The sequence below is a fragment of the Oncorhynchus nerka genome, linkage group LG14 (assembly GCF_034236695.1).
Source record: "Oncorhynchus nerka isolate Pitt River linkage group LG14, Oner_Uvic_2.0, whole genome shotgun sequence".
In the NCBI taxonomy this organism is placed as follows: domain Eukaryota; kingdom Metazoa; phylum Chordata; class Actinopteri; order Salmoniformes; family Salmonidae; genus Oncorhynchus; species Oncorhynchus nerka.
Genome location: NC_088409.1, coordinates 82,365,770 through 82,380,444, shown reverse-complemented (window position 1 = coordinate 82,380,444; position 14,675 = coordinate 82,365,770). Strand labels below are relative to the sequence as shown.

Sequence of the window (14,675 nt, the reverse complement as noted above, 5' to 3'; positions counted from 1 at the left end):
AATAATTTCATATTCAAACATTTAAATTGAACAACAATTCCATGTGAATCCGATAACTCTGATGTGTAGACTTTCCACTATAGAGTTTATGCCATCTTATCATTCATGAGAATGTCTCAGATGACAACCGAACTGACATCATATTCATTAAGTACCACCGCATATGTTCAATTGGTCCAATTTGGTTCAATTGGTTCAATTTCTCCCCCCACCTTCTGATGTTTTCAGAATCTCTATGTTAACCAAGGGTTTTGCAAATGTAACATCAGTAGGGTAGAGAGAGGAAAAAGGGGGGAAGAGGTATTTTTGACTGTCATAAACCTACCCCCCAGGCCAACGTCATGACAACACCGTTATCCTAGAGCACAAAAAACTATACATACCTTGGCCTCAGCATCATCGCCACAGGTAACTTCCACAAAGCTGTGAACGATCTGAGAGACAAGAAGACACCAATTAGGATCTGGCTAAAAATACTTGCCCTTTATGGTTATGAGGTGTGGGGTCGGCTCACCAACCAAGAATTCACAAATTGGGACAAACACCATATTGAGACTCTGCATGCAGAATTCTGCAAAAATATCCTCTGTGTACATTGTAAAATACCAAATAATGCATGCAGAGCAGAATTAGGCAGTTACCCGCTATTTATCCAAATCCAGAAAAGAGCTGTTAAATTCTACAACCATCTGAAAGGCAGCTATTCATAAACCTTCCATAACAAATCCATCACCTACAGAGAGATGAACCTGGAGAAGAGTCCCCTAAGCAAGCTGGTCCTGGGGCTCTGTTCACAAACACACCCCACAAATCCCCAGGACAGCAACACAATTAGACCCAATAGAATTATGATAAAACTAAAAAAATAATGATTTCCAAAAAGTTACAAAGAAACAGAGCAAACTAGAATAAACAGTGGCAGAATACCTGACCACTGTGACAGTACCAAAATTAAGGAAAGCTTTGACTATGTACAGACTCAGTGAGTACAGCCTTGCTATTGAGAAAGACTGCCGAACGCAGACCTGGCTCTCAAGAGAAGACAGGCTATGTGCACACTGCCCACAAAATGAGGCGGAAACTGAACTGCACTTCCTAACCTCCTGACAATTGTATGACAATATTAGAGAGACATATTTCCCTCAGATTACACAGACCCACAATTTTTTTTTCTTCGATAATTTAGATAATATCACAGTGCAATCGCAGCAGCAATAACTATTTGCACATCGTTACAACACTGTATACCTACATAATATGACATTTGCAATGTCTTTATTCTTTTGGAACTTTTGTGAGTGTAATGTTAAATTCACTTAGTTTATTATCTATTTCACTTGCTTTGGTAATGTTAACATATGTTCCCCATGCCAATAACGTCCTTTGAATTGAGAGAGCGAGAGAGATCTTAATTGGCATAATTGTCAACTTGTTAACAGTTGTTACCTGTAAATGAAGTTTTGTCCTCTTTTTCATACATTCACTATCATTTGTATTCTCCCTAAACTACTGTCTCCATCTCTCCATCACAGCTCATATCCATACGTACAGTACCTCTCTACCTGCACGTACTGTTGTTGTGTTCTGCTGCCTCATCGCATTTCACTGTGTTGCCTCATCTGTCAGACACACACACACTGTTCTCCTGTTCTCATCTGCCTTAAATCTACCATATCAAATATTAAGCAGCACATTAGGACTACAACAAATCCCTCCATGCTTTCTTTCACACACACACACACACACACACACACACACACACACACACACACACACACACACACACACACACACACACACACACACACACACACACACACACACAAGCACACACTCACATAGACATGCTTTGTCCTGTGGAAGGCAATGCGTAATTTCTTATTCAGTTCGTATATGATGGACAGCAGCCAGTTGATTAGGACCTCTGACCTCTCCTGTCCTCTGCAGATAACATCAGGAACACAGAGAAGCTGACCTCTGACCTCTCCTGTCGTCCATAGGTAACATCAGGAACACAGAGAAGCTGAGCTTTGATAAGCAGCAACAGTATGAGGTCCTGGTCACAGCCTTCGACTGCGGACAGAAGAGATCCACAGAGAGCGTGGCGGTACACATCTACGTTAAACCTGTCTGCAAACCTGGCTGGCAAGGTGATTAGTACTAGAAGGGCTGAACCGTGGGGGGTGTACATAGGGGTCTCTGTGTCTTTCTGTGTCTCGCTGAATGCCTTTGATTCAGTTTGCATCTCTTAAAACCTGTCAGCGATCAGTATCACTGTCTTTTGAAGTATATTTCTGTGGGTGTGCATGTGTATATGTCTCTCTCTCTCTCTCTCTCTCTCTCTCTCTGTCTCTGTCTCTGTCTGTCGCTCTCTCACTCCCTTGGGAAAGGTCCATCAAAGAGCTGCTGTAATCAACACAGCTGACACAGCTCTTAACACCTCCTCAGGAATATCACAAGACAGGCTACAGAAATACAACAAGTGTTCACAGCGTTCATTGGGACTCACAAATGTAAACAGGAATGCCAACTTCTAAGAACTTACAGAAATGGCCACATTTCACTCAGACACACACTCAGACACACACTCAGACACACACTCAGACACACACTCAGACACACACACACACACACACACACACACACACACACACACACACACACACACACACACACACACACACACACACACACACACACACAGAGAGAGAGAGAGAGCACACAAAGAGAGAGAACACAGAGCACAGAGGGGAGGCCAGGGCTCATGTTGTGCAGGGTGACATTAGCCACTCTCCCATGGTTCACAGCTAATTCTCTCTTTGAAAACAGTTTTACACATTGTATTTCGCAAATTAGGATTTTGGACGTTTCATTCTAGGAAGAATAGAGGACACTTATCCCTGTAGGGAGTGTCGAGAGGGTGCTGGTGATGGAAGAGGCAAGTGGGAGGAACATTTCATGGTCAGAGATTGAAGGACATGTCATACCGCCATGTCATACCGCTTTTCCACAGAAGCCTCTGTGACAGCCAAAGAACCCTAATGGAACCATTTTCTCTCAGAGTGTACTACAACAACCATGTATATTGCTGTAGTCACTTTGTCAATGTATAAGGATTATACTGGCACTGCCAAGCTAAATCACAATCTGAACTTCTAACTTTTTAAACATCCCCTCCACTGTTTCTCTCCTGCTCGTTCTTGCTGTCCTGGTAGATCTCTCAGAGTTGAAGCAGCTGGGCAAACACACACAAACACACACACATCTCCCTCTCCAGACAACCACGTTTGTTTTCTATTGCTTTTTTCACTTCTCTCCTTGATCCTCTCTCCACCCCCCCACCTCTCTAACCTCTCTAGTCAGAGTCACAGAAACAGACAGATGTCCCAGACACCACATATTGGAGACACACACCAAAACCAATCTGCATATTCAGTCATAACCCTTGGTTTATTCCCATCCTTTGGTGTAGTGGGTGTTTGTTCTAAGCTTGATGCATGCTTCCCCATTTGCCTTGCTGTACAAAACTGGGATTAAGTTCTGATTCTGCCCTCTTCACCCCAGAATTAAACCTGACCCTACGGGTGCTACATAATAATTCAAGGCGAAGGGTGTTCATATTTGTTCCCCCTCTGCAAATCTATGAAAAAAATTATGAGGATGTATTCAGCAATGATAATAACATGGAAGGGAAAATTAGAACATTTGTGTCGGTTGATTACTGTTCACTGTAGGATTTGAAATGCTTGCATTGGGTGTATTTCAGTGTAACTTTTGACTGTCAGTAACTGGGTGGAACATAATGTAAAAATCAAAGTTAAGTCTAGACCAAGCATCTTAGCTCAGAAGGAAGTCTGAGAGGCATTTTCTCTTCCTGAGAATGGGAGCACTATTGACTGGCAAGCTGTTTCAAACCTCTTAGAGGCAATCAGATTTGGTGGCTGGCCTTGGGCACTGGACCTGAGGAGAATTAATAAAAGAAGGGAAGAAAAAATAAATGACTTGGCACTTCCTCTTCTTATTATCCTGTCCTCCTCTAGCCTTCCTCTCTTCTGACACTGTAGTGTGAAGTCTCTGGCTTGTCCTCGTTCTCTTTCGCTCTCTTTTTCTTTCTCTCGTTCTCTTTCTCGGTCTCCCCCTCTCTCTCACACTCTCCCTCTCCTTCTATGTCTCCCCTCTCTCTCTCAATCTCTCTCTTTCCCTTTCTCTGCCCCCCCTCTCCCTGTCTCTCTCTTTCTCTTTCTCTGCGCCCCCCCCCTCTCTTTCTCTGTCTCTCTCTCTCAGGGCATTAAAATAGCAAAAACATTCAAAAATGACCCCAGCCATTATCACCTTGTCTGCTGGTAGGTTCATTCACTTCAGTCGATCTATAACCACCTAGCCTATTAGCTACACAATTGTAACGTTATACCCCTGAAAGGGTGGAAATATGAAAAATGGTTCATAATGACACGTAGCATCAGAAAGTAATGTAAATATACCACATTTGTAGAAGTATATTTTTCCATTTTGATGTATTTTAATGTAGGCCTACAGGGAGAATAGGCCATGTGGAGATGATTTTTTTTTACAAGTTCCTAACTTGCTTGATAAGATTAATAAATATGTTCTCAATATATACTACTGTTCAAAAGTTTGGGGTCACTTAGAAATGTCCTTGTTTTTGAAAGAAAAGTACATTTTTGTCCATTAAAATAACATCAAATTGATCAGAAATACACTGTTGTAAATAACTATTGTAGATGGAATCGGCTGATTTCTTTTAATGGAATATCTACATAGGCGTACGGAGGCCCATTATCAGCAACCATCATTCTTGTGTTCCAATGGCACGTTGTGTTAGCTAATCCAAGTTTAACATTTTAAAAAGCTAATTGATCATTAGAAAACACTTTTGCAATTATAGTAGCATCAGCATTTGTGGGCTCGATTACAGGCTCAAAATGGCCAGAAACAAAGACCTTTCTTCTGAAATGCATCAGTCTATTCTTGTTCTGAGAAATTAAGGCTATTCCAAGCAAGAAATTTCCAAGAAACTGAAGATCTTGTACAACGCTGTGTACTACTTCCTTCACAGAACAGAGCAAACTGTCTCTAACCAGAATAGAACGAGGAGTGGGAGGCCCCGGTGCACAAATGAGCAAGAGTACATTAGAATGAGAAGTTTAAGAAAAAGATGCCTCACAAGTCCTCTACTGACAGCTTCATTCAATAGTACCTGCAAAACACCAGTCTCAACGTCAACAGTGAAGAGGCGACTACAGGATGCTGGCCTTCTAGGTAACTTTAACACTTTTTTGGGGGGGGTTATTTAGTTTTGATGCCTTCCCTATTATTCTACAATGTAGAAAATTCTCAAAATAAAGAAAAACTCTTGAATGAGTCGGGTGTGTCCAAACTTTTGATTGGTACTATATATTTTTTTTAATTCAAGAAAATTACTGTGCTCCGGACCTCCGTGTATTCTCTTTCTCTCTCTCCACACACTCTCTGTCCCTCCTGTGAACTGGCCTCATATCAACTCTCCTTTCATTTTAAACTCTCTGACATTCAAACCTTTCTCTTCTCCTCCTCCTCACATCCCTCTCCTCTAGTAGTGTGAGGACTCACTTAAGGAAGACAAGGGCTGTCTGTTGGATTAGCCATATAATCTGTCTCTAACCTCTGTAGTAGTGGACGCTGCTGAGGGTAGGACAGCTCATAATAATGGCTGGAATGAAGCAAATGGAATGGCATCAAACACATGGAAACCATGTGTTTGGTGTATTTGACACTATTCCACTAATGCTGCTAAAATACACTTAAGAATCAATAGTCAAAGTAAAAGTATAAATCATTTAAAATTCCTTGTATTAAAACTTCATTGGGATAGGGGGCAGCATTTTCACTTTTGGATGAAAAGCGTGCCCAGAGTAAACTGCCTGCTACTCAGTCCCAGATGCTAATATATGCATATTATTAGTAGTATTGGATAGAACACACTCAGACGTTTCTAAAACTGTTTGAATGATGTCTGTGAGTATAACAGAACTCATATGGCAGGCAAAAACCTGAGAAAGAATCCAACCAGGAAGTGGGAAATCTGAGGTTTGTAGTTTTTCAACTCAGCCCCTATTGAAGATACAGTGGGATATTGGTCATCTTGCACTTCCAAAGGCTTCTACTAGATGTCAACCGTCTTTAGAACGTTGTTTCAGTCTTCTACTGTGAAGGGGGGCTGAATGAGAGGGGATTGAGTCAGGTGTCTGGCAGAGAGCCACGGGCTCGTGACGCGCGGCCATGTGAGAATTAGCTCACATTCCATTGCTTTTCTACAGAAAAAGGAATTCTCCGGTTGGGACATTATTGAAGATTTATGTTAAAAACATCCTAAAGATTGATTCTATACCTTGTTTGATATGTTTCTATGACCAGTAATATAACTTTTTGAACTTTTCCTCCGACCTTTCCGCTGGACTTACATGCGCGTTTGGATTTGTTTACCAAACGCCCTAACAAAAGGAGGTATATGGACATAAATGATGAACTTTATCGAACAAATCAAACATTTATTGTGGAACTGGGATTCCTGGGAGTGCATTCTGATGAAGATCATCAAAGGTAAGTGAATATTTATAATGCTATTTCTGACTAATGTTGACTCCACAACATGGCGGATATTTCTTTGGCTGGTTTGGGCTCTGAGCGCCGTACTCAGATTATTGCATGGTATGCTTTTGCCGTAAAGTAAAAAGTTGAGTTGGGTTTGTTCCTTCGTTCATGTTGTCACCCCCTTATTTTCCGGTCTAGTATGAGGCCTTGGATAGATATACTCCTATTTAAATATTCTAAGTTTTATGGATTCCTCCTATATTTCCTTACTTTCAAGTTTATTTACCTATGTATATATCAATACCTAATAACTTCTCCTATTAGTTATTATGCTCGTCAGCTAGTAGTCACTTGGAAACTAGTATTGGTATATGTTTTGACTCCTTTAAAAATATATTATTGTCCACACAATGAAATATTCTTTAGTGCAATCACTTTAACCTATAACCAGGGTCACTTTCTGTTCAGTGAGAGTGTCAAAGGCGTTTGCTCTCCAGATCGTTAATCTGGCCTAGTTTCAAGCTTTTATTAAGTCACTCTGTTTTTTGTCTTATACACATTAGTACAATTCAATGGTTATACAGTTTCTAAATACAACAATGATGCTCAATCCTTAATGCTTTAAGCTCGTCCAGATAATATTGCAAAACTTTAAATGCGTTAACACTTCTAACAATATGATCTCTGTTCTCTTTATATAGCTTTTTACAGGGGAAGTTCCCACTGGTGCTGTAGACCTACGTAACCTTAGACCTGTGTGTAAACGGAAGCTTCCTATTATTACCATTCAAGGTCATGCACTACTGACTCCCACATTGCTGCTTCCGTGTTACTGTTGGCTGATTCTACTTGATGATACCAGCTGGTTGTTTCTACCACTGGAGGTGGCGTAGGGGGTATGTCAAGCGTCAGCTGGGAGAAGTCTATGATAGGTATCTCCTCTGCTTCCCCCTGTTGTCCAGTTTCTGCAGGTGTGGTCCATGGTTCCATGAGGTCCCATGAATGCCCTGTGTTGTTGTCCCCATTGCTTGATGGAGTGGGCAGATTATTTTTGTCTCTTGTCACAGTCCCTTTGGTTGGCGTCCTGCGGCTGGCGGCGTGTCAGAGAGGGGTTACTGTTTCGTCTGCTCCTTCTTCCAGGGATCGTCCCTTTTGTCGGAGTCCTGCAGCTGGAGTTGCGAGTCCCTGACCTTTAGGTCACCAGGCTGCTGATTATTACGCACCTGTCACAATCGTCACGCGCACCAGCGCTTCATGACACTCACCTGGACTCCATCACTTCCTTGATTATCTTCCCTATATCTGTCACTCCCCTTGGTTCTTTCCTCAGATGTTATTGACTCTCTTCCATGTCAGTGCGTTGTTCATGTTCCTTGTTTTCTGTTCCAAGTTATTTATTAAACGTATTCACTCCCTGTACTTGCTTCCCAACTCGCAGCGCATTCGTTACACTTTTTTTCATTTACAGATAGCCAGGGGCATGCTCCAACACTCAGAAATAATTCTAAAACGAAGCATGTGTTTAGTGAGTCCTCCAGATCAGAGGCTCACTTTTCCTGTCCTGCTAAGCATTCAAATGTAACATGTACTTTTGGGTGTCAGGGAAAATGTATGGAGTAAAAAGTACATAATTTTCTTTTGGAATGTAGTAAAGTAAAATTTGTCAAAAGTAAATAGTAGTCAACTTAAGTAGTACTTTCAAGTATTTTTACTTATGTACTTCACACCACTGCACACACACACATACACACCAGCAATCACATGCACACACTCACACACCTCTAAGAGTGATTACATTCCCAGAATTCCATCCCCAGTGGAAGATTTGAGTTTGTTCCATGTTGAGATTGGAGTTTCCGGGGAAGTGGTGCTCCAAGGTGAGACTGATAGAGGATAATTACCAGTGTTTGGGAGTAGTAAACTACATGTAGTTCAACTAGTAATTGAATTACATTTTGCTGTAGCTTGGTGGTAGAACAAAAATAAAACCTAGATAGTTTTTTAATAGTTAATTACTTTTTGTTGACATGTAGCTAACTTTTAAAACTACAGAAAATATACTTTGCAAAAATAAAAATGGTTGAAGTAGGAAATCATTTTCTTTCTTTATCGGCATCAGACCTGCCTAATTCACACTTGAAACAGTTTTTAGTGTTTAATAGGCTAAATTACACATTCTGCTGACCTACTGTATGACCCCAAAGTGATCTGTTCTTGTAATTTGCAGTCAATGGAAGGTTCTGCATCAAGACATTATTTTGTCATTGTAACGGCTCTTCGCTTTGTCTGATGATAAGGAATAGGAATCATCGGACCAACACGCAGCGTGGTAAGTGTTCATAGTAAATTAATTAAATAAACTGAACACTGAAAGACCAAAAAGCAACAAAGAGAGTGAATGACACGAAACAGTCCTGTAAGGTGAAAAAACACAAAACAGGAAATAACTACCCACAAACACAGGTGGGAACAGGCTACCTAAGTATTGTTCTCAATCAGAGACAACGATTGACAGCTGCCTCTGATTGGGAACCATACCAGGCCAAACATATAGAAATACAACACACAGAACAAAACATAGAACGCCCACCCCAACTCACGCCCTGACCAAACCAAAATAGAGACATAAAAAAGGAACTAAGGTCAGGACGTGACAGTACCCCCCCCCAAAGGTGCGGAAAACCTGAACCTATAGGGGAGGGTCTGCCTTTCACCGCGGTGGCGGCCCTGGTGCGGGACGTGGACCCTGGAGTGGCGACCCTCGCCGCCGACCCTGAACTGGGGACCCTTACAGCGGGCCCCGAATAGGAGGGCGGCTCTGGCAGCTCCAGACAGGAGGGCGGCTCTGGCAGCTCCGGACAGGAGGGCGGCTCTGGCAGCTCCGGACAGGAGGGCGGCTCTGGCAGCTCCGGACAGACAGGCGGCTCTGGCAGCTCCGGACAGGAGGGCGGCTCTGGCAGCTCCGGACAGGAGGGTGGCTCTGGCAGATCCGGACAGACAGGCGGCTCTGGCAGCTCCGGACAGGAGGGCGGCTCTGGCAGCTCCGGACAGGAGGGTGGCTCTGGCAGATCCGGACAGACAGGCGGCTCTGGCAGCTCCGGACAGGAGGGTGGCTCTGGCAGATCTGGACTGGAGGGAGACTTGGTTCTGGGAGCAGGCACAGGACTCACCAGGCTGGGGAGGCCTACAGGCGGCCTCCTCCTTGGCCGAGGCACCGGATGCACTGGGCCATGGAGGCGCACTGGAGGTCTCGAGCAACGAGCCTGCACAACCCGTCCTGGCTGGAAACCCCCTGTAGCCCGGCAAGTGCGGAGAGTTGGAACAGGCCACACTGGGCTGTGCTGGCGAACAGGGGACACCGTGCGTAGGGCTGGTGCCGTATAACCCGGGCCGAGGAGACGCACTGGAGACCAGATGCGCTGAGCCGGCTTCGTCCCTCCTGTTTCGATGCCCACTCTAGCCCGGCCGATTCGAGGAGCTGCGATGTAACGTACCGGGCTGTGAACGTGCACTGGAGACACTGTGCGCTCCACCGCATAACACGGTGCCTGACCAGTACGATGCTCCACCCGATAAGCACGGGGAGTTGGCTCAGTTCTCCTAGGTGACTCCGCCAATCTCCCCGTGTGCCCCCTACCCGTGCACTTTTCCTCGAGCCAACTCCTCGTAGCGTCGCTGCGCCGCTTTGGCTGCCTCCAGCTCCTTTTTAGGACGACGATACACTCCCGGCTGTGCCCATGGTCCCTTGCCATCCAAGATTTCCTCCCATGTCCGGAGTCCATTCTTCCACGCTGCTTGGTCCTTTGGTGGTGGGTAGTTCTGTAATGGCTCTCCTCTTCGTCTGATGATGAGGAATAGGAATCATCGGACCAACACACAGCGTGGTAATTGTTCATAGTAAATTTAATTAAATAAACTGAACACTGAATGACAAAAAAACAACAGAGAGAGTGAACGACACCAAACAGTCCTGTAAAGTGAAAAAACACAAAACAGGAAACAACTACCCACAAACACAGGTGGGAACAGGCTATCTAAGTATGGACAACGATTAACCTCTTGCTCCTACCTGGCACGCAGGCGTCCCATATAGAGCTCTGGAAATGCAAATGCGGTACGCTAAATGCTAATAGTATTAGTTAAAACTCAAACGTTCATTAAAATACACATGCAGGGTATTGAATTAAAGCTACACTCGTTGTGAATCCAGGCAACAAGTCAGATTTTTAAAATGCTTTTCGGCGAAAGCATGAGAAGCTATTATCTGATAGCATGTAACACCCAAAAAGACCCGCAGGGGACGTAAACAAAACAAATAGCATATTCGGCGCTACACAAACCGAATCGGTTCCCTTGTTTCGGTTTGACCAAGAATCAAAGCCGAATCAAATGACAAGACTCTATACATCGTGTGGAAGCTGTAGGCACTGCAACCTCGGCCTCATTTAATTCGGTTCACTTTGAACAATTCCTGGAAGTAGCGCAAGGATATTTATTTCCATTTTCAGTGATCAGATTTTCTTGCACTTTTCGATGAAACGCACGTTCTGTTATAGTCACAGCCGTGATTTAACCAGTTTTATAAACGTCTGAGTGTTTTCTATCCACACATACTAATCATATGCATATACTATATTCCTGGAATGAGTAGCAGGGCGCTGAAATGTTGCGCGATTTTTAACAGAATGTTCGAAAAAGTAGAGGGTCGACTTAAGAGGTTAACAGCTGCCTCTGATTGGGAAACATAGCAGGCCAAACACATAGAAATAGAAACACACAGAACAAAACAGAATGCCCACCCCAACTCACGCCCCTGACCGAACCAAAATAGAGACATAAAAAAGGAACTAAGGTCAGGACGTGACAGTCATAGTACAGCTCTCTACTTAAACTTTGAATAGAGAGATTGAACAATCAGACCTAAGCTTACCAGAACCTGGATAATAACTTTATAATAACTTGAGTGGTATCAACAAAGATGGCATGGGATGTAAAGGATTTAATCTGCGAATCAGGTGTTCACGTTTTACTGAAGAGCAGATTATTATCTAAAAATTTCAGTCAATATTTTCTGTGTTGAGGGCTAAAACACTGTCTCGTTTTACTTGTGTCTTCAACTTTGGGTTGGTTTCTAGGGCCCAACTCTCCTGTAGCACCACATTTCCCATTGATAGCTTGTTGGCACGCAACCAATTCTAAGAGCATTTCCTCCACTAAAGAACAAAAAGAGGACACTTTTTAACATGAAAGCTTCAACATAAAGGCTTGAAAGCGGAGAGAGCGATGGAGGCAGAGGTATGAAGGAGGAGGTGGAGAGAGAGAGTGCTCTTTAAAATATAATGATGGATGGTGACTGAGTGGATGGATGTAGAGAGGTAAAAAGGAGAGGAAAAGAACTAGAGAGGACATGATAAAGAGCAAGAGAGGACAGGATAAAGACGGAGGGATGACAGGATAAATAGCTAGAGAGGACATGATAAAAAAGGGAGGGAGGACAGGATAAAAAGGGAGAGAGGACATGATAAAGAGGGAGGGAGGACATGATAAAGAGGGAGAGAGGACAGGATTAAGAGGGACAGAGAACAGGATAAAGAGGGAGAGAGGACATGATAAAGAGGGAGAGAGGACAGGATAGAGAGACAAGAGGACAGGATAAAAAGGGAGAGAGGACAGGATAAAGAGGGAGGGATGACAGGATAAATAGCTAGAGAGGACATGATAAAGAGGGAGGGAGGACATGATAAAGAGGGAGAGAGGACAGGATTAAGAGGGACAGAGGACAGGATAAAGAGGGAGAGAGGACAGGATAAAGAGGGAGAGAGGACAGGATAAAGAGACAAGAGGACAGGATAAAGAGGGAGAGAGGACAGAATAAAGAGGGAGAGAGGACAGGATAAAGAGGGAGAGAAGACAGGATAAAGAGGGAGAGAGGACAGGATACAGAGCTAGAGAGGACAGGATAAAAAGGGAGAGAGGACAGGATAAAGAGGGAGAGAGGACAGGATAAAGGGGGGAGAGGACAGGATAAACAGGGAGAGAGGACAGGATAAAGAGGGAGAGAGGACAGGATAAAAATGGAGAGAGGACAGGATAAAGGGGGGGAGAGGACAGGATAAAGAGGGAGAGAGGACAGGATAAAGAGGGAGAGAGGACAGGATAAAGAGGGAGAGAGGACAGGATAAAGAGGGAGAGAGGACAGGATAAAGAGGGAGAGAGGACAGGATAAAGAGGGAGAGAGGACAGGATAAAGGGGAGAGAGGACAGGATAAAGGGGGAGAGAGGACAGGATGAAGGGGGAGAGAGGACAGGATGAAGAGGGAGAGAAGACAGGATAAAGAGGGAGAGAAGACAGGATAAAGAGGGAGGACAGGATAAAGAGGGAGAGAGGACAGGATAAAGAGGGAGAGAGGACAGGATAAAGGGGGAGAGGACAGGATAAAGGGGGAGAGGACAGGATAAAGAGGGAGAGACAGGATAAAGAGGGAGAGAGGACAGGATACAGAGCTAGAGAGGACAGGATAAAAGGGAGAGAGGACAGGATAAAGAGGAGAGAGGACAGGATAAAGGGGGAGAGGACAGGATAAACAGGGAGAGAGGACAGGATAAAGAGGGAGAGGACAGGATAAAAATGGAGAGAGGACAGGATAAAGGGGGGAGAGGACAGGATAAAGAGGGAGAGAGGACAGGATAAAGAGGGAGAGAGGACAGGATAAAGAGGGAGAGAGGACAGGATAAAGAGGGAGAGAGGACAGGATAAAGAGGGAGAGGGACAGGATAAAGGGGAGAGAGGACAGGATAAAGGGGGAGAGAGGACAGGATAAAGGGGAGAGAGGACAGGATGAAGGGGAGAGAGGACAGGATGAAGAGGGAGAGAAGACAGGATAAAGAGGGAGAAGACAGGATAAAGAGGGAGAGAGGACAGGATAAAGAGGGAGAGAGGACAGGATAAAGAGGGAGAGAGGACAGGATAAAGGGGAGAGAGGACAGGATAAAGGGGAGAGAGGACAGGATAAAGGTGGAGAGAGGACAGGATGAAGAGGGAGAGAGGACAGGATAAAGGGGAGAGAGGACAGGATAAAGGGGGAGAGAGGACAGGATAAAGGGGAGAGAGGACAGGATAAAGAGGGAGGAGGACAGGATGAAGAGGGAGAGAGGACAGGATAAAGAGGGAGAGAGGACAGGATAAAGAGGGAGAGGACAGGATAAAGAGGGAGCGAGGACAGGATAAAGAGGAGAGAGGACAGGATAAAGAGGGGAGAGAGGACAGGATAAAGAGGGAGAGAGGACAGGATAAAGAGGGAGCGAGGACAGGATAAAGAGGGAGAGAGGACAGGATAAAGAGAGGACAGGATAAAGAGGGAGAGAGGACAGGATAAAGAGGGAGAGGGGATAAAGGGGAGGAGGACAGGATAAAGGGGAGAGAACAGGATAAAGGGGAGAGAGGACAGGATGAAGGGGAGAGGGACAGGATAAAGGGGGAGAGAGGACAGGATAAAGGGGGAGAGAGGACAGGATAAAGGGGGAGAGAGGACAGGATAAAGATTGAGAGAAGACAGGATAAAGAGGGAGAGAGGACAGGATGAAGAGGGAGAGAGGACAGGATAAAGAGGGAGAGAGGACAGGATAAAGAGGGAGAGAGGACAGGATAAAGAGGGAGCGAGGACAGGATAAAGAGGGAGAGAGGACAGGATAAAGGGGGAGAGAGGACAGGATAAAGGGGGAGAGAGGACAGGATAAAGGGGAGAGAGGACAGGATAAAGAATGAGAAAGACAGGATAAAGAGGGAGAGACACAGGATGAAGAGGGAGAGAGGACAGGATGAAGAGGGAGAGAGGACAGGATAAAGAGGGAGAGAGGACAGGATAAAGGGGGAGAGAGGACAGGATGAAGAATGAGAGAAGACAGGATAAAGAGGGAGAGAGGACAGGATGAAGAGGGAGAGAGGACAGGATAAAGAGGGAGAGAGGACAGGATAAAGAGGGAGAGAGGACAGGATAAAGAGGGAGCGAGGACAGGATAAAGAGGGAGAGAGGACAGGATAAAGAGGGAGAGAGGACAGGATAAAGAGAAAATAGGACAGGATA

The 14,675-nt window shown here is 44.6% G+C and overlaps 1 protein-coding gene across 1 annotated transcript in view; it reads left to right on the top strand.

Moving 5' to 3' along the window:
* LOC115141311 (calsyntenin-2-like) overlaps positions 1 to 14,675 on the top strand; it is a 584,100-nt gene that overhangs the window by 408,202 nt on the left and 161,223 nt on the right. The window contains exon 5 of the mRNA XM_065000494.1: positions 2,001 to 2,150. Coding sequence (XP_064856566.1) covers positions 2,001 to 2,150 — 150 coding nt within the window. The remainder of the gene's footprint in view (positions 1 to 2,000; positions 2,151 to 14,675) is intronic.